Source organism: Pipistrellus hanaki, assembly GCF_964339955.1.
Source record: "Pipistrellus hanaki genome assembly, chromosome: 13".
NCBI lineage: Eukaryota > Metazoa > Chordata > Mammalia > Chiroptera > Vespertilionidae > Pipistrellus > Pipistrellus hanaki.
Genome location: NC_140515.1, coordinates 6,913,331 through 6,930,335, shown reverse-complemented (window position 1 = coordinate 6,930,335; position 17,005 = coordinate 6,913,331). Strand labels below are relative to the sequence as shown.

The 17,005-nt window shown below is 44.3% G+C and overlaps 1 protein-coding gene across 1 annotated transcript in view; it reads right to left on the bottom strand.

Annotated features, from left to right (window-relative positions):
- RYBP (RING1 and YY1 binding protein) overlaps positions 1-16,427 on the bottom strand; it is a 74,757-nt gene extending 58,330 nt beyond the window's left edge. The window contains exons 1-2 of the mRNA XM_084902098.1: positions 16,215-16,427; positions 15,462-15,587 (exon numbers count right to left, since the gene is read on the bottom strand). Of these exons, the coding sequence (XP_084758224.1) occupies positions 15,462-15,587; positions 16,215-16,246 (158 nt within the window). The 5' untranslated portion in view covers positions 16,247-16,427. The remainder of the gene's footprint in view (positions 1-15,461; positions 15,588-16,214) is intronic.
- Between the last annotated feature and the right edge of the window lie 578 nt (positions 16,428-17,005).

The window sequence follows — 17,005 nt, the reverse complement described above, 5'->3', positions numbered from 1 at the left end:
TTTTTTAAAGTTTTTAGTCACAATCTAAGTGCAGTAGCAGAGACTGGGTAAGATTACACTTTTCAGAAATCCTAGGCACCGAGATTCCCCTTGCCAAAACAAATATTTGAAACATGATTGCATTATACAAAACTTCACCCCAAAATCCAATTGGGATCCCACAACACTTCAATAAAAAAAAAAAAACAAAAAAAAAAACACCAACGAAGAATTTTATGTTGCTAAGATTCATCAAGATCAGGAGTGATCAGTTCTTAGCATAAGATTCTGATGGTTTTGTGTAGGATTTAGTCCTGGACCTATAGTAAAGGTTGGGTAGACAAGAAAAGAGGCATTGCATTCTCAGGCAAATAACATTAAGCCAAAGGGAGAAAAAATCTGAAAAGGTAGGAAACCAAGGGGCAAAGAACACACCACCTATTTCCCCAAACCTCAGCGCCAATACAGAAGTACCCATTGTAAACACACATAATTTGTGCAAGGGGCTCAGCTTTTGCAGCCCCAGCTGCCTCTGCCGGACCTGTCCGGAAGGTCATCCAGACAGCTGTTCTGCTATTTGGTCTAATTAGCTTATTAGCTCTTTATCATATAGGACTAGCAGCCCTGCACACCAATCTGTGTGCTAGTAGCTCAATGCCCGCTCCAGTAGATCTCCGCCAGATGCCCCACCCTCCCATAGCTCCCCTCTCCCCCTCCCCGCCCTCCCTCACAGCTTGCTGCCCTGCCTCCTCCTATAGCTCTCCGCTGCCCACTTGTAGCTCATTGCCCTACCCTCCAGCTGATCCGTAATCCACCATTTGCATATGACATCTTTATTATATAGAATATCTTTGATGCATACCAAAAGAACTTGTTAAAATGAGCTGACAGCTTACTATCATACTATCATTACTATCATTACATTTTGTCCCAGAGCACCCAACAAATGGATATCACGTGACCTCCTTAATTTCCTAATTGAAGAAACATGAAAAAGCAGGATCTATATGTACAGTGTTTCCCAACCTTCTCTCATAATGAGAATCACCTGGTGGAGTTGTTAAAACACAGATTCCTGAATCCCAACTAAGAAGTGCTAAACTAGAATTTCTGGGAACATATAGGTAAAATTGTATACTTAACTAGTGCTCTAAGACAGATGTTATATACAGAGCACTAAGTTAGGTATGCAATTTTACCTATATGTTCTCAAAAATTCTAGTTTAGCACTTCTTAGTTGGGATTCAGGAATCTGTGTTTTAACAACTCCACCAGGTGATTCTCATCATGAGAGAAGGTTGGGAAACACTGCGTTAGAACATGAACACTGAACATCTAACGACATATCTTATACTGACTCTACTCAGGAGACAAGTGCCTTCCACTGCACTCCTGCCTTGGGCGAGTCAATCATTCACAACCGACTTTAAAGATTGCATGCAATGTTCTTCCAAAGAACTGTGCAGCGCTAACCAGTGTGGCTCCATGGTTAGAGCGCCATCCTGTGCACCAAAAGGTTGCACGTTCCATCCCAGGTCAGGGGCGTGTGTGAGGCAACCAATCAATGTTTCTCTTTGTCCCCCTCTCCCTTCCTTTCCTTCTAGAATCAATAAAAAAGCATATCCTCTGGTGAATATAAAACAAAGCAAGAACTGTTAATTTTGAGTAAATCAAGCAATGAACAGCACTTCAAAGAATCTGATTTTAAGGCAGTCCATATATATTGCATATTCTCTGCCTATTTTTATGGATATATTTAACCAAGAGACGAAGATAAACACTCTAGAAAGAGAAACATCACAACAAGCACAATAAGCCAACTAATTTACCCAGGCACATGTGAACTTTTACATCACAGCGGCTCTGATTGGGCTAATAATCTCGGGGTAACTAACATCCCCCTGGAGCAGGAGGAGGATGCCCTCTCACCAAGACAGCCCAGGTGCAAGGGCAAGATCAAAGAATGCAGGGAACGATGTGTCCATTCAAGTAAGCCACCATTCTGTTTCTTCTGTTCTACTGAGTGTGAAATCAACTGAGGCACTAGGCTTGTCTGAGCCCCCGCTTCTTCATATGTGAGATGAATTACGAGTCTCTCTCAGGATTCTGAGTGTTACAGTGGGAAAGTGTATATAAATGGGCATGCAAAATATAAAATACTGGGCTAATATATGCTATTGATATCATCCTAAAATTTAAGTCTAAATATTCAAATGGCTGGTGCTCAAGTATCTGTCCATTCACTAGTCATAACATAAAGATTACCTCATGTACTAATTATACGTTTATTCACTAGTAATGTTAAAAGAAATCAGTCATGTCTTTAAAATGACTAGTCATTCAATCTAATACACACTCTATTGGAATAACAACATCATCAACAGGTTAATGAATATTGCTTATACCATGTATCCTCTGCCAGGTCCTATGCCTCGTATGCTACACTCACTTAACCCTTACAATACCCATCTCTGGTGGAGAAGGTATTATCCATCATGAAGAATGAAAGCACAAGCTCCATTAGCATGCCCAAGGTCACAGGTTTGCGAATGACAGAGCAGGCTAGTGACACCAAATTTTGAAGACTTATGAGAAAAAGAATGTGAGATATCTCACTGCAAGTTTATTATGATTACATGTTGAAATATTTTTTTAAAAATATATTCTTAAAAGTTATTTCATCTGCTTCGTTTTACATGCTACTAGAAAGTTTAAATTTACATATGGCCTGCAATGCATTTACTTACATTGGACAGCACTGATTTAGATCATCATACAGGATATTTTGCAAATACTAAGAGCACAAAACAATTTTAAATTCACAAACAACATGTTTAGAGCACAGATACTTCCCAATCTTAATAGCTGTTCTAATATCAAGTTAATGTAACCAATATAAACAAAACTTTAAAATCCCTTAGTGTAAAAATATAGTTTATTTGTCAATATTGCAGAATTTTTTAAATGCCCTATTATGAAAATTAGTCTTTCCAACTACAAAAGTGATACCAACTCATCCACACTACAGAAATTATTTTAAAAAAAAAATAAAAAAATAAATAAACACACACACACACACACACACACACACACCCCCAAGGATAACCCTACCAATCAGAATATTCTGATCAGTAATTACTTCCAGGTGTGTACTAGTATATCAAATGGTATAAATACTACTTAAAGTGGAATCACACTGGTTATCTTTTTGTAACTTGCTTCTTTCTATTATGACATTATCTTTTATTACATAGTCTTCCTGAATTTTTTTTTTAAATGATAAACTCACAGGAAGTTGAAAAAATAGTACAAGGTCCCATATACCCATCATCCAGTTTCCTGGAAATGGTTCCATCTTCTTGATTATAGAACAATATCAAAACCAGAAAGTTGACATTGGTACACTGTGTGCGTAGACAGGTCTTTGCCATCTTATCACACACAGATTCACGTAACCATGACCACAATTAAGACAAAGATCAATTCACAACCACAAAGACCTCTCTTATTACTACCCTTTATAGTCACACTGTCTCCCTGCTCCCAAGCCCTAAACCCTGGTGACCACTATTCCATTCTCTCTAGGTGCTTTGTCATTTCAAGAATGTGAGCGGCACCTGGAGTTCATGCCCTTCAGACTGGCTTTCCACCCAGAAGGATGCCCGAGACCCAGGACAGCTGCACGTGTCCACAGCGTGCCCTTTCACTTCGCCGAGCGGGGCTCCGCGCAGACAGGTGCCCTCACCTGCTGAAGGAGCTGGGATGTTTCCAGCTTCAGGCTACTGCACACAAAGATGCCACAAACAGGTTTTACGTGGAAGGTAGATCAACACCACGAGTGCAAGCCCGAGGTCATATGATAGGTATATGTTTAGTTCTAGAAGAAACTACAACTATTTTCCAAAGTAGTTGTGCTATTTTACATCCATTTCTCAATGTATGAGAGATCTCAAAACATTTTCAAGAGATGCAAAATATTTATGGCTATTCCACACTTTTTAAACAACTCCCTGCTGATTCCTATATAGGTAATTTTAATTTTGTTATAAGGGCACAATGAATATACCTGTACGCACACAAAAACTTTACATGCAGATCACAGAAATTCCTAGAATTGGGTCACAGGGTACAAATATTTTAAAGAAATTTGATGCCAACCACCATACATAATAGCCTTCAGAAAACTTAAGTCAACTTACCCACCTGCCAAAGGTCTGTGAGAAAATGCCCATTTTCCAACTTCACCAAAAAAAAGTTTAATATTTGACTTGCTAAAAAGTACGTATTAGGCCGAGACCGGTTTGGCTCAATGGATAGAGCGTCGGCTTGGGGACTGAAGGGTCCCGGGTTCGATTCCGGTCAAGGGCATGTACCTTGGTTGCGGGCACATCCCCAGTAGGGGGTGTGCAAGAGGCAGCTGATTGATGACTCTCTCTCATCGATGTTTCTAACTCTCTATCTCTCTCCATTCCTCTCTGTACAAAATCAATAAAATATATTTTTTTTTAAAAAAGTACGTATTAAGCATTTTTTTGTATTCGAGAAGTGGGATGGATATACATTTTTCCAACAATTTGTTGTTCTCTTATTAATTACCTGTTCATGTTCTTTGCTAACATTATTGGAACGTGGGTTTACTGATTATAAATACCTAGTTCTGTTTCTCTTGCATATGATAAAAAAAAATACGTTTTTAAAATACAAATACCTGAAACTCCAATGCAAGTGCTAGTGATGGGAGATGACAGCTGGTTTCAGAACGTAAATAGATCCGAGGTTGGCTATGTCTCCCAATTTGTAAGCATCCTCCACTTCACATGAGGTATTGTTAAAGCATCTCCTCGGTGCCAGCTCAGGATGCCCCTAGAATGCTGACCCCTATTTCTCTAAGTTCACTCTGAATGTCAAGCATCATGTGCCATAGCAAACACCAAGTCCTACCAACCAGCTTCAGCAGGAAGCCTGGCTAGCCATCTAAACCAGCAGTTTCAAAGTGTGCTCCCCAGACAAGCAGCATCACCGGCACCCCGGAACTTATAAAATGCTAATTTCCAGGCACCCCAGACCTGCTTCATCCGACATTCTGGGGGTGGGCCCAGCAATGTGGTTCAACAGCCTTCCGGGTGATTCTGATGCACACCACAGTTTGAAAACCACCGTAACATAAAAACGTGAAATCAAGGTTGTCTTATGTACATAACTGTTCTGTGATAAAGGATTTGGGAGATGTAAATTATGCTACAGAAATATTAATTCAATATTTTCCTTCTTCCCAAAGTAAATTAAGACAACACCTGCAAACTGGATTTTAGCCTTATTTGCTACAAGTAGAAATCCTAAAGCCTTTAAGTGTTCACAAAAATTTTTCTCAGAAGAATCCAAAATGAACATATAAACTAATCAGCTATTATATATAAAGATGCCACATACAATTTTATGTGAATGTAAGTTTTTTACTTCTCTGGGATAAATACCACGAGTGCAAATTCTAGGTCATATGATAAGTACATGTTTAGTTTTGTAAGAAACTGCCAAGCTATTTTTAAAAAATTAAAAAGTGAATTTACTACATATTTTTCAAATCAAGAGACTTAATTTATCACATACTGCCTGATTTGCCAACTCCCACAAGGGACTATCATCTACATCATTTTGAAGATTCAATGAATTAGCAAAACATGGCATGTGAAAAACTATAGTTTCTTAAATATTTGTGGTTTCATGAATAAGTTGCTTAATAAGTGAAAATATCAATAATTCTGGCCCTGCCCAGTTTGACTCAGTGGATAGAGCATCGGCCTGCAGACTGAAGGGTCCCAGGTTCAGGATCAATTCCAGTCAAGGGCACATGCCCGGGTTGTGGGCTTGATCCCCAGTGGGGTCATACAGGAGGCAGCCAATCAATGAATCTCTCTCATCATTGATGCTTCTATGTGTCTCTCCCTCTTCCTTCCTCTCAGAAATAAATAAAAATATATTTTTTAAAAATAACAATAATTCTGGATAACAGAATTATGAGTGACCTTTGTTTACATTTTTAGTTGTTTTCCCCCAAATTTTCTGTAATGAGAAAATATTACCTTCATTAACTAAAATAAAGGACAAGGAACCAGTGACCATATATAATGATAAAGGAAATTAACCTATAGAATATCACTGACAATTTTTATTTTAACTATGTGATAAAAATTAAGGGGTAAGAAATTATAGTTTGAATTTAGAACGGAGCCTATCATGAGTACTAACCCGGTAACAAACTGAAATGGAGTACTAAACTATGGCAGCTATTTCCTGTCCACCTGGCTTAAGTGTCCATTCTCCCTTCACGTAACAGCTCCTGTAGATGTGTTAGGGCTGGCCAATCACAGTATTCCACCCTCCAGACAACTGCAAATGGTCCAGGAATTGGGTAAGTGACAGGAGTCCTGATTCCTGGATTTATTGCTTTGATTCTGAGTTAAAATGGTATCCTAGTCTTTGCTGTGTTATGTGGGTCAGTAAATTCTTTTTCCCCCGGAATTAATGTTAAGTTAAAATCCCATTTCTTGCAACCCTGAATATTTTTACAGCCCTTAAGAAATTAAACAACTTTTAATTTTGTAAAAGAATGAAGAAAACAGTGCATAAACCTCATATCCTTCATACATGGAAGTGAAATTATAACTAAACTAGAGGCCCGGTGCACCAGTGGAGTGGAGTCCTTCGGCCTGCCCAGTGGGGATCCACCCTAAACTGGCAGCCTGACATCCCACAAGGGGTCCCAGAGTGTGAGAGGGTACTCTGCAACATTGCTGTCGTTCAACAGCTCCTGCATTGAGCAGCTGCCCCCTAGTGGTCAGTGCACATCAGCACATCATAACTACCAGCCAGTCGGCTGGTTGCTTAGGATATGCATGCCTAAGCAATTGAACCACCTAATGACTGAACAACCGAACAACTGGTTGCTATGACACACATTGACCACCAGGGTACAGACACTCGAGGCAGGAGCTGCCCGCTGGTGGTCAGTGCACTCCCACAGCAGAAGCACCGCTCAGCTGATGGACGGACACAACAGGGGCTCACAGCTGGCTGCTGCAGCCCGGAGACCACAGCGGAGCGGCAGTGAGCCTACTGAGTGGTGGCAGGCGCAGTGGGGCGGGGATGAGCAGGAGGGGCATGCAGAAGTGGCAGGTGGCGTTGGACTGCTGGTTTTAGCCCAATCCCTACAGGCCATGCCAAGGGACCCCACCAGTGCAGGAATCCGTGCACCGGGCCTCTAGTATATAGATAAAGTGAATGAGTCAAGATTTCAACCTAACGGAGTAATTTATCCAAATTTCTTAACAGAATAGTAATGTAACCATGTACATGGTACAATGCCCACGTTATGAGTTAGTGGACATCATAACATTTCTATAACCCAAAATGTTCTGTAGCCATTTTATATATTTTTAAAATATATTTTATTGATTTCTTACAGAGAGGAAAGGAGAGGGATAGAGAACCAGAAACATCAATGAGAGAGAAACAGAGACCCACTGCCTCCTGCACACCCCCCACTGGATGTGCCCAAAACCAGGGGATATACCCTTGACTGGAATCGAACCCAGGACCCTTCAGTCCGCAGGCCAACGATCTATCCACTGAGCCAAACCAACCAGGGCATGTAGCCATTTTAAAACTATCTTTAGGAGCCAACTTACCAGCACACCCATTCAGTTCCTTATCAGATCTCAAAATTGGTTTTGCGCAACAAAATGGGCCTCTGCTTTATTACCAAGCTTTTCAATATGTCTTTTGGTTGTTAAACCAGCAAATGAGCAACCAGAAAGTATTAAGAAGCATCCCAGTTACTGTAACATAGGCCACTGAAGCTACTCCTGGGGGCACTGGTTACGTCTCCGAAGCGCTAATTCTAGTACATGTTTAGGTAACAAAGCGGAAAAGCAGGCATGCTACCTTCAGGGTCATACTTCTAAAGACAACTTCCCCCTAATCCAGTGACATTTACATACCCAAGTCAGATGTCCTAATATGAAAGAATATTTATTGGAACTCTTTAACTAGAACTGTTTCAAGGGGACTCCAATTGAAACCCTGGGTCTTCATTTATTCCATACATATTTACTGAACCCCTGCCCAGTGCCAGGCACTGTGACCGACAGGAAAATAAAGCTATGAAAAGAAAGGTCCCGCCAAAAACAAAGATGAAAACAGCAAAAGTGATCAATGGTAACAGTCCCACTGTCATGCGGAGGTCTATCCCAATGGAGGGCGATGGCAGCATCCAGAAGCACAGACAAGAGGACCCAAGACCAGAAGGAAAGGAAAGGCATTCCAAAAGACAATCAGAGGAACAGACTGGGTAAAGGCATGGAAACAAGACAGCATAATCCTTGCTTGGAAAACACCAGAAATTTGGTATGAAATGCACAAACTGCTTATGAAGGAACAGCCAGGCTCCGTCCCTTTCCCCCTTTGCTTTTATGTTTTTTCTGCAGCGTTTTTCAACCTCTGTTCCGCAGCACACTGTTGCCTGGTGTGCCGTAGGTGCAGACAAGACAAGAATTTTATAATTTTTCACTATTTTGTTTACTTAATATTTCATAATAAATTATAAAATACTTTGTGTTTATTTGATTCCTATTCAAGAGAATTACTTTATATATAGTCAATATAGGCACAGAGTTAAATTTTTTAACATTTTCTAATGGTGGTGTGCCTCGTGATTTTTTTCATGAAACAAGTGTGCCTTTGCCCAAAAAAGGTTGAAAAACACTGTTTTACTGTAATAAACCATAGCCATGAAAACAAACAAGACATGTCAAAAAGGCAAAATAAAGAAAAAACAGTAAAGAACCAACTAAAAAGTCCTTTGTGATGCTCAGGACCTGGGCTGTACCTAGTGGCAGGGGGAACCAGGAGGTGAGCTAAGTTGTCCAAGAGGAGAGGCCCCCGCACCAGCTGGGTGTGTGTCCCATGCCCGCCCATGGTACTAGGGACTCCCAGCCTGTGGGAGCGGCGGACGGGGCGGACGCCATGTGAAGAGGCACCGTTAATAAGGAGGCAGGAGGGAACCAGAACTACTTCACTTGCTCATACCCTACACACCCTAGTTCACAGCCCAGACTGAGGGGCTGCCTCCTCTGAAAAGCAGTGTTCTCTGCCACATACCATCCACCCCACGCCTGCCGTAAAGTTCACTCCCTCACTGGCTGCTTCTCACCACTGGTTATCTTCCTATGGTCTTAACTTTACAACAGGTTTGTTAGGTTCCCTGAAAGCAGAAATGTCCTGTCCATTTAACCAATATCTTGAAATATAAATGACTGATGGACAATACTACAGATGAGAGACAAAGCTTACTTCCATGTATGTACTCTAGAAAGTTCCACACACCAGGTTTTGTCCCTTTCACCCATCTCTAGAACCATAAGGGACTGTATGCACAGCTGAGCTCTCAGATATTCTTAGGACTCAACAGCCCTGGTAAAATAAGCAAATCACACCCAACGGGATGTGTCTCACAACCTAGATGTGTACATACTGTGCAACCCACTTAATATAACCTTCAAAAATAAGCAAAACTCATCTCAGGTGTTATAAGTGGGGGGCAGGGGAAGGGGGGTGACAACAGCGTACCAGGGGCTCTGGGGTTCTCGTGCTGTTCTGCTTCTTATCCGGGGTGCTGGGTACACAGGTGTGCTCATTTTGTGGAAGTTCATCAGGTCTTATCATTGACTGCACAATTCTTCATATGTGTGCTGTTCAAAACACTTACTGAAATCAACAGGCAAAAACAACAAGAGGAAGCACAGTGATAAGGAGTATGAAGGAAGATGCCGCCGAGAAAAGACCCTGGTGACGGGGCGAAAGAGAAGAGCCAGAAAGACTGTGGAATGTTCTAGTTCAAGTGGGAAAGCAGACATTCAGAGACCTACTGTCACCCTGAAGTACTAATTATGAATTCGTACTGAGAACTATTTTGCCACTTAAGGAACTTTTTATTAATCCTAAAATTTCTTCAGCATCTGCAGAAGCACATTGTAAATGTATGCCACATTTAACAAATACACAACTGAATCCATTCTGAACCTCCCACCCAGTAACTAATAAGATATCCTGGCAGTCTGGCCGGTGTGGTTTGGTGGTTGAGCATCAACCCATGAACCAAGAGGTCATTGGTACAATTCCCCATCAGGGCATAGGCCCAGGTTGCAGACTTGATCCCCAGAAGGGGGCATGCAGGAGGCAGCCAATCCGTGTTTCTATCTCATCGATGTTTCTATCTCTCTATCCCTCTCCCTTTTTCTCTAAATACATACATACATACATACATACATAAAAAAAAAAAAAAAAAAAAGATATACTGGCAAGTTAGCTGCCTAGGTTTAGTATGCAACCAGCAACTAAAAAATTGCGAGTAGCTTGTACACCAAGGTTCCAACTCTACTGTTCCAAGCAACCTACAGGACTAACTATCCCCTTTTCAAAAAGAAAGCACTATTGTTTCCTAGAAAGTTTCAGAAAGAGCAGGAAGCAGCCTATCAGTGATGTTTCTCCGCGATGTTTCTATCTTTCTATCCCTCTCCCTTCTCAAATCAACAAAAAAAAGAGAAAAGCATTGTTAAGCAAAGGTTTTGTAAAGTAAGGTATTATTTCTGCCCTCCTTTGCGACCTGAAAATTTTATTATAGTAATAAATTCCTGATTATAAAGTTCCTGATGCTGCTCTAAATTCTTTGTAGCACTTGCCACTCGCTGAAATTATCTTGTTTATCTATTTTCTTTCTCTCCATCGCATTTTAAGCTCCGTGGGAACAGGGGCCTTATCTGTCTTTATACCACTGTAGCCAGAGCCCAGATGGCTGTGTGCTCAACAAAAACTTGTTAAATGACCACAGTGACCCAAGTAATTTACTTTCAGGTCCCCAAGAACTAGTGCACATCCCTAAGATCATGTCAGTACCAAGAAATCGGAAGTTTCAAGGTCACCTATTTCTGGGTGAGAGTAACTGACCCAGCTTTTGTGCCAGGTTAGAGGTTAGACAAGGTTTGAAAATTTGGAAGACGGGTAATTTTCTATGTACTTTTTGAAGCAGTTTTATGAAAGACAAACACTGTAATAAAACCAATCTGACCTCAGGAACCACAGCCCAGTGGTGGGAGGCTGAGCCCCTGGAGAAGAGGCTTGCCTGCTACAATGAGGTATCCGCTCCCTCTGCTTTCTTGGCATTTTCCTCTCTGAAACCTATTCCAGGATGATGCACTTTTGAAGCTTCAGCAAAGATCAAAATTTTGACATTATCACTAATTGTGTATGTGACCCCCTATAACTTCTAAAGTACTTCATGACTACTAAAGAGTTTGAGTTGTCAGCATATCGGAATTTAATGGAAGAAAAAGTCCAGTCACAACTGCAAACAATCAGGGAACAAGGAAAACAATTTACACACAAAACAACTGAGTACCAACTTCCAATTAAATATCCTAAAGCACCAACTTTTTATTAAGCTACACAATCTCATTACACATCTAAAGTAAATGCCTCACTTTTACTTGTCTGTAAACTGTCTAGAAACAGTACTATTTTCAGAGAGGTAGCATTAAAAGAAACAGGGATTAAATAAAACATGATTACAACTAAACATGGTGATAAAATCTGGAATTGAAGACCAATGAAGTTCTAAATCTCTGGTAAATATGCAAAGCAAAAAATTTCTAATTTTTCAAGTGAGTGTGATTTAAGCAGTAGCTCCAAGTAAAAAAACCATTCATCAGCAAGACTTGCAAACCATCTTGGTAGTTCTTATTTTACAATAAAGACATCACTGCATTCCCAGAAACAAGGCTAAAAGTAAAAACACTTACTCTGCCCAACACTCAAGAAAGGCAGCTTAGCAATGGTTAGATAAATCTGCCAATTTGGGGGGGGGGGGGTCTTCTTAGAAGCTGGTGTCCTTTCTGTATTAAACTGGCGAAGTGGCTGGGAAATACTAGCTACTACCTAGAAAGGGATGGTGTTTCTTCCCCACCACCATCTCCTTACACACACACACACACACACACACACACACACACACACACACACGCGCCCTCCCTTTTCAGCCTGAAGGCTGAGGCTGTCAGCAGGGCGGGTGGCGGGTGCAGGAGCAGCCTTCCCCACTGCAGTGGCCTCTCAGGTGCCAGTGCCAAGACTTCATGGTGAACCACACCACAGGCAGGGGGAGACCCAGGAGGGAAATGCTCTGACCTGGTCTGTAGGGAGCATCCCACCCTCTTCAAAATCCCCAAGTCATTATAGTTGGCGATGTTATGGTGTGTGTGAATACTGTACCTCAATAAGCCACAAAACCACCAGCAAGGGGTACCCCAACACATAACTGATAATACATTCAAAATGTAAGCTCTCTACTTGCCCCTGAACTCCAAGTAGTCTAGTAAGTTTTCCCTCCTTCTTCCCGTAGCATATTCCTTAGGAGTTTCTCAACTTCCTTTCATTCTGCTCTATGCTGCTCCAAAAAGAATAACTACCTTCTCAATCACTTTCAGGACCCCCCTGCAGAATTAAATATATTTGGTATATATGGCAGTAATAATGAAGAGTGAGCAGGTCATTTTGTAGAAATCAATTCTCCTGTTCTGATGAAGTACAGGGAGGGGGATTCTTAATTGATCCCCAAGCCAGACTGCTCCAACCGCCCATCACTTTCATACCTCTCTCAGGCCTTCACAACTGAAGTGTGGTCACTCCAGCTCATATCTTACCAACCTTTACCAGCCTCCTCCTCTCCCCCGTGTCTTGGGCAGAATCTTTCACATCAGAGAATACAAAAATATCCTCTAGATAAGGACATTTAGATAATATCAAATCTGTTCTCAGAGGATGAATACAGCTCTGAGTCCTACTGCACTACCGGTAATTCAAAGCTCACTTCTTTGGCTGGCTTGTCAATGATGGCAACAAACTCAAAAATCACCTCGGAACAGCCAACCAGCTGCTGTTCTAAAACCAAACACTAGTTCAGAACACAAAGCCCAATTTCTATGCCAGTCAACAGGTTAGAAAAACCCTTTTATTACTTAAAATTACAAATTTTTGCGTATTGCCCAGCATCCAAAAACTGAGCAACAAGTTTTCTACTACCATCACTATCAAGTCTGACTAAAACATTATGCAAGGCAGAAAATGTCAAACCTTTGAAGTACAGAGAAAATTACAAGAAAAAGCCCCAGGAAAAAAACCATGAAGTAACTAGAATCAGAAAAATTAATCAACACGCTAAGTAGGATAAGATGAAAACCTGTGAAATTTACCTTTCCACATGAAGTACAAATATTATTTGCCTTCCATTAGTGATGACTTCTAGAATAGCTCTAAAACACCAAAATACTGGCAATAACCAAACTGAAACAAATTTAGATGGCAAGAGTATCTATCATGAGCTGATAAGACATTAAGTCCTCAGGTCTCTGAAATCTGTGTTCAAAGCCTACTCAATAAAAAAAACTACACAAAGATCCTTAAAGATACTAGGTGAGTATCCCATTCCTGAACAGACTCTAAAGTATCTTAACTAATGTTTGCATAAAAACTGAATTTCACTGTCATCTGTGATTCTGAAAAGAACTTTAAACATCCATATTTTTTCCTTTTTTTCATATTGTTTTTAAAGTCAAAATCTTCCACATGCTTCCAAAAAATCTTACTGAGTCAGATTTTTAATACATCTAAAAACTGAACTGCATTTCATTATGTGAGATAAGTAGTCCCAGCAATAAATCCCAGCTTTAGATTTGGTAGTCAGTGTCTTTTCACCAGTGAAGTTCTCAGGTTCTGATGTGCTCCCTAGTCACTTACTTGAACATCACCTCGGGTAAATCAAAACAAAGCCGCAATGAAGAGGTCTGGCCTCTGAGGGAGTCTACATGGAAAAGGACTCACAGGTGCCTCGAAATTGCTTTAAGCAACACTACATTTCCAAACTTCCACTCCACGTGGTCACATGCCCTGTTTTGGGGAGTCAGGTAGAAAAACAAAATCTAGCCCTTGCTCGGTTTGGCTCAGTGAAGAGCACTGGCCCCTCAGAATGGGCTGGAGAGTTCTGGGTGCCAGTGTGCTGAAGGCAACCAATGTGTCTCTCACATCAGTACTCCTCTGTCACTCCCTCTCCCTCCCACTGTCTTTAAAAATCAATGGAAAAATATCCTTGGTGAGGATTAACAACAAAAAAGAGAAAGACCTATTAAACTCACAATGACTGTTTTTACTTTAAATTAATCTATTTTATAATACAAAATAATTGACCTGAATTTACTTTAAAAACTACTTGTGATGAAATACCTTCACTTTTTGAGTATTTTCACTCAAAGGTCTCATTTCTAACAGATGTAGTGGAATTCACATAACTGTTCCATCAGTAATAGGACCAAGTGATCTGATACAATCTTTAGCCTGCTCAATATCCTATTTAATCCCAGGTTTAACTAAAGCAATGATATCCTGACACACTGAGTTAGTGAAAGAAAAATATCCAGTTAAAGTTATGGAGTACTACTAGTCATATTGGAATACCACCGATTCACAAACAAGTCCCTGATGAGATGAGACCTCGGGCAAATCAAAGTTGTCTTCAAGGACTTACCAGAAACTAACTCATTCTGTCTCGCTTTCACACACCTATCCCAATATCTGCATGTTATGTGACATCAAGAATAGTTTAACTTCAAACTTTAACATCGGTGAAAGAAATTCAAGATGTAAGTCAAAAGATGACTGGCAGGCTACAAAACCACTCTGACCCCAGCGCATCCACATGTTACCGCTTTGATGCAAGATGCCGTCACCAATAACAAGAAATTCTTTCAGTGCTTTTCATTACCATAAAGTTTTAACCACCAACTTCAATATGGTCATACAATTCACTTCACCGTTTTTGCAAAATCGTCTTCCATGGGCGCTCTGCGCCAAGATCAGGCAAAAACACACCAAAGGACAGCTAGGCTTTCAAAAAAAAAAAAAAAAAAAAAAAGCACTTTCTTTATCAAAGCTCAATCTTTATTTTCAAGCGCACAAAAATAACATACATTTGCAGCTCAAGACAGAAAAAGCACAACCAGCGTTACTGTATAACCACCACTAAATTTCTCAAAGAGAAAAATAATTCAAGACAGGCAAATTAAAAACATTCTGCGAAGCCAAAATTAAAAGCTCTTGTCCTACAATCCACAGCAGCCCTGCTTCCTCTCCTGAGGGAGCCAACACCGAGCCAATGGGCACAGGTGTAAAGTAAACTCATGTCTGTGTGAATAAGACAAAACCATAGATCATTGATTCAACATGAGACTTTGCAGCCAAAACGAAATACAACCAAAACCACACATCACCTACCCGCCGATGGCAGAACCCAATCAACAAGTTGGAAGGAGGGCAGCACGCGGAGCTCAGGGCCCTCTCCTCCGCTTAAAACAAAGTCCTAACAAAAGGCGCAGACCCGGTACCTGGTGGAGGTGCCTTTCCTCACGTCACAGATGCTGCACTTGAAGGCTTCCGCGCTGTTCCTGAAGGTGCAGACGCTACAATCCCAAAAGCCTTCGTCCGCCGCGGGTTTCGCTTGTCTTTTCGGCCTGCAGAGGAGCGGGGCGAGGGGCGAGGGGCGGGAGGGCAGGAAGGGGGAGACAGCAATCACAGGCGCCGGTGAGCCGCGGTAATTTCGCAGGAACCCTGGGCTGGAAACTTCGTTCCGGCGACCACCCACCCATCCTTTTCCGGAACCAGAAGGGGGACGCGGCCCCGCCGGCGCCCGGCAGCCTCCGGGCCGCGTGGCCTCCCGCGGCGGCGGCGGCGGCGGCTCCGGAGCTGGGCCGCGGCCGCGCAGGAAGCCGGCGGACTCGGCGCCCCGAGCGAGGGGCCGGGGCCGGGGCCGGGGCCGGGGCCGGGGCCGGGGCCGGGGCCCGGGCCCGGGCCGGGGCGGGCGGGGCGGCGGCCGGACGGGCGCAGGCCGCCCCCCTCGCCCGGCCCGCTCCCTCCCGCCCACCTGGTTAAATCTCCCTTTGTCTGGGCGGAGCGGCGGCGGAGGCCGGGAGGAGCCGCCATGGCTGCGGCGCGCACGGCCGCCGGCCCGAGCGCGGCGACGCCGCCCCCGCCCCCATCTCCATCTTAGCGGCGCCTCCCCCGCCCGGGGGCTCCGGCCTAGCCGCCCGCCGGCCCCCGCCCGCCGCCGCCCTCCCCTTCCGCCCGGCCCGGGCAGGTACCTGGTCGGGCTCTTCTTGTCGCCCATGGTCATGGACAGGCTGGACCGCCGCCCCGAAGCCGAACCCGGCGCGCCTCGGCGGAGAAACGCCGTCCGGGGAGTCGTCGCCGACCGACCCCCCTCCTCCCCGCGCGCACCGCCCTCAGCCGCTGCGGCTCGAGCTCCAGCCGCCGCCGCCGCCGCCAGTCTCCGGCCGAGACTAGTCCCTGCCGGCGCCGCCTCCGCGAGTGACTGACGAGGGGCGGGGCCTGACCCGCGCGTCACGCCCGCGCGGCCAATGGGAAGCCGCGGCATGCGCCGCTGGGCGGGGCGGGGCGGGCGGACGTGGGCCGGCCGGCGGGTGCGTGCGCTGCCTGCTCTCCGGGGCGCGCGTGCCAGCCGGCGGCCCCGCGGCCCCGCGGAGCGGGCGTGCCCGGCGGGCGCCCGTGGCCGCGCCCGGAGCCCGCGGCGGGCTGGGAGCCGCGCCCGGTCGCCCAGTGCAGCCGTCCTCGACCCGCAGCCCCCACCGCGCCCCGGGAGGTAGTTCCACGCGGGGGCTTGCAACAGCCCCGCCGCGAGCAACGCATCGAGACTGGCGGAGCCCCGGAGCCGGCGGGCCTCTGTGGCCTGGGTCCGCCCGCGCCCTGCGCTCCTCTGCCACGCAGAGCGCCCCTGCTCCCCTAGCCCACCTCCAGCCCCACACCCCGCGGGCCCTGGCGCTGGGGCGGGGGCTGCAGAGGGCGTGGCGCAAGCCGCCCCCCCCCCTCCCCCGGGCCGGCTCGGCCGCCGCGCACCGACTCCCTCCGGGCTTCC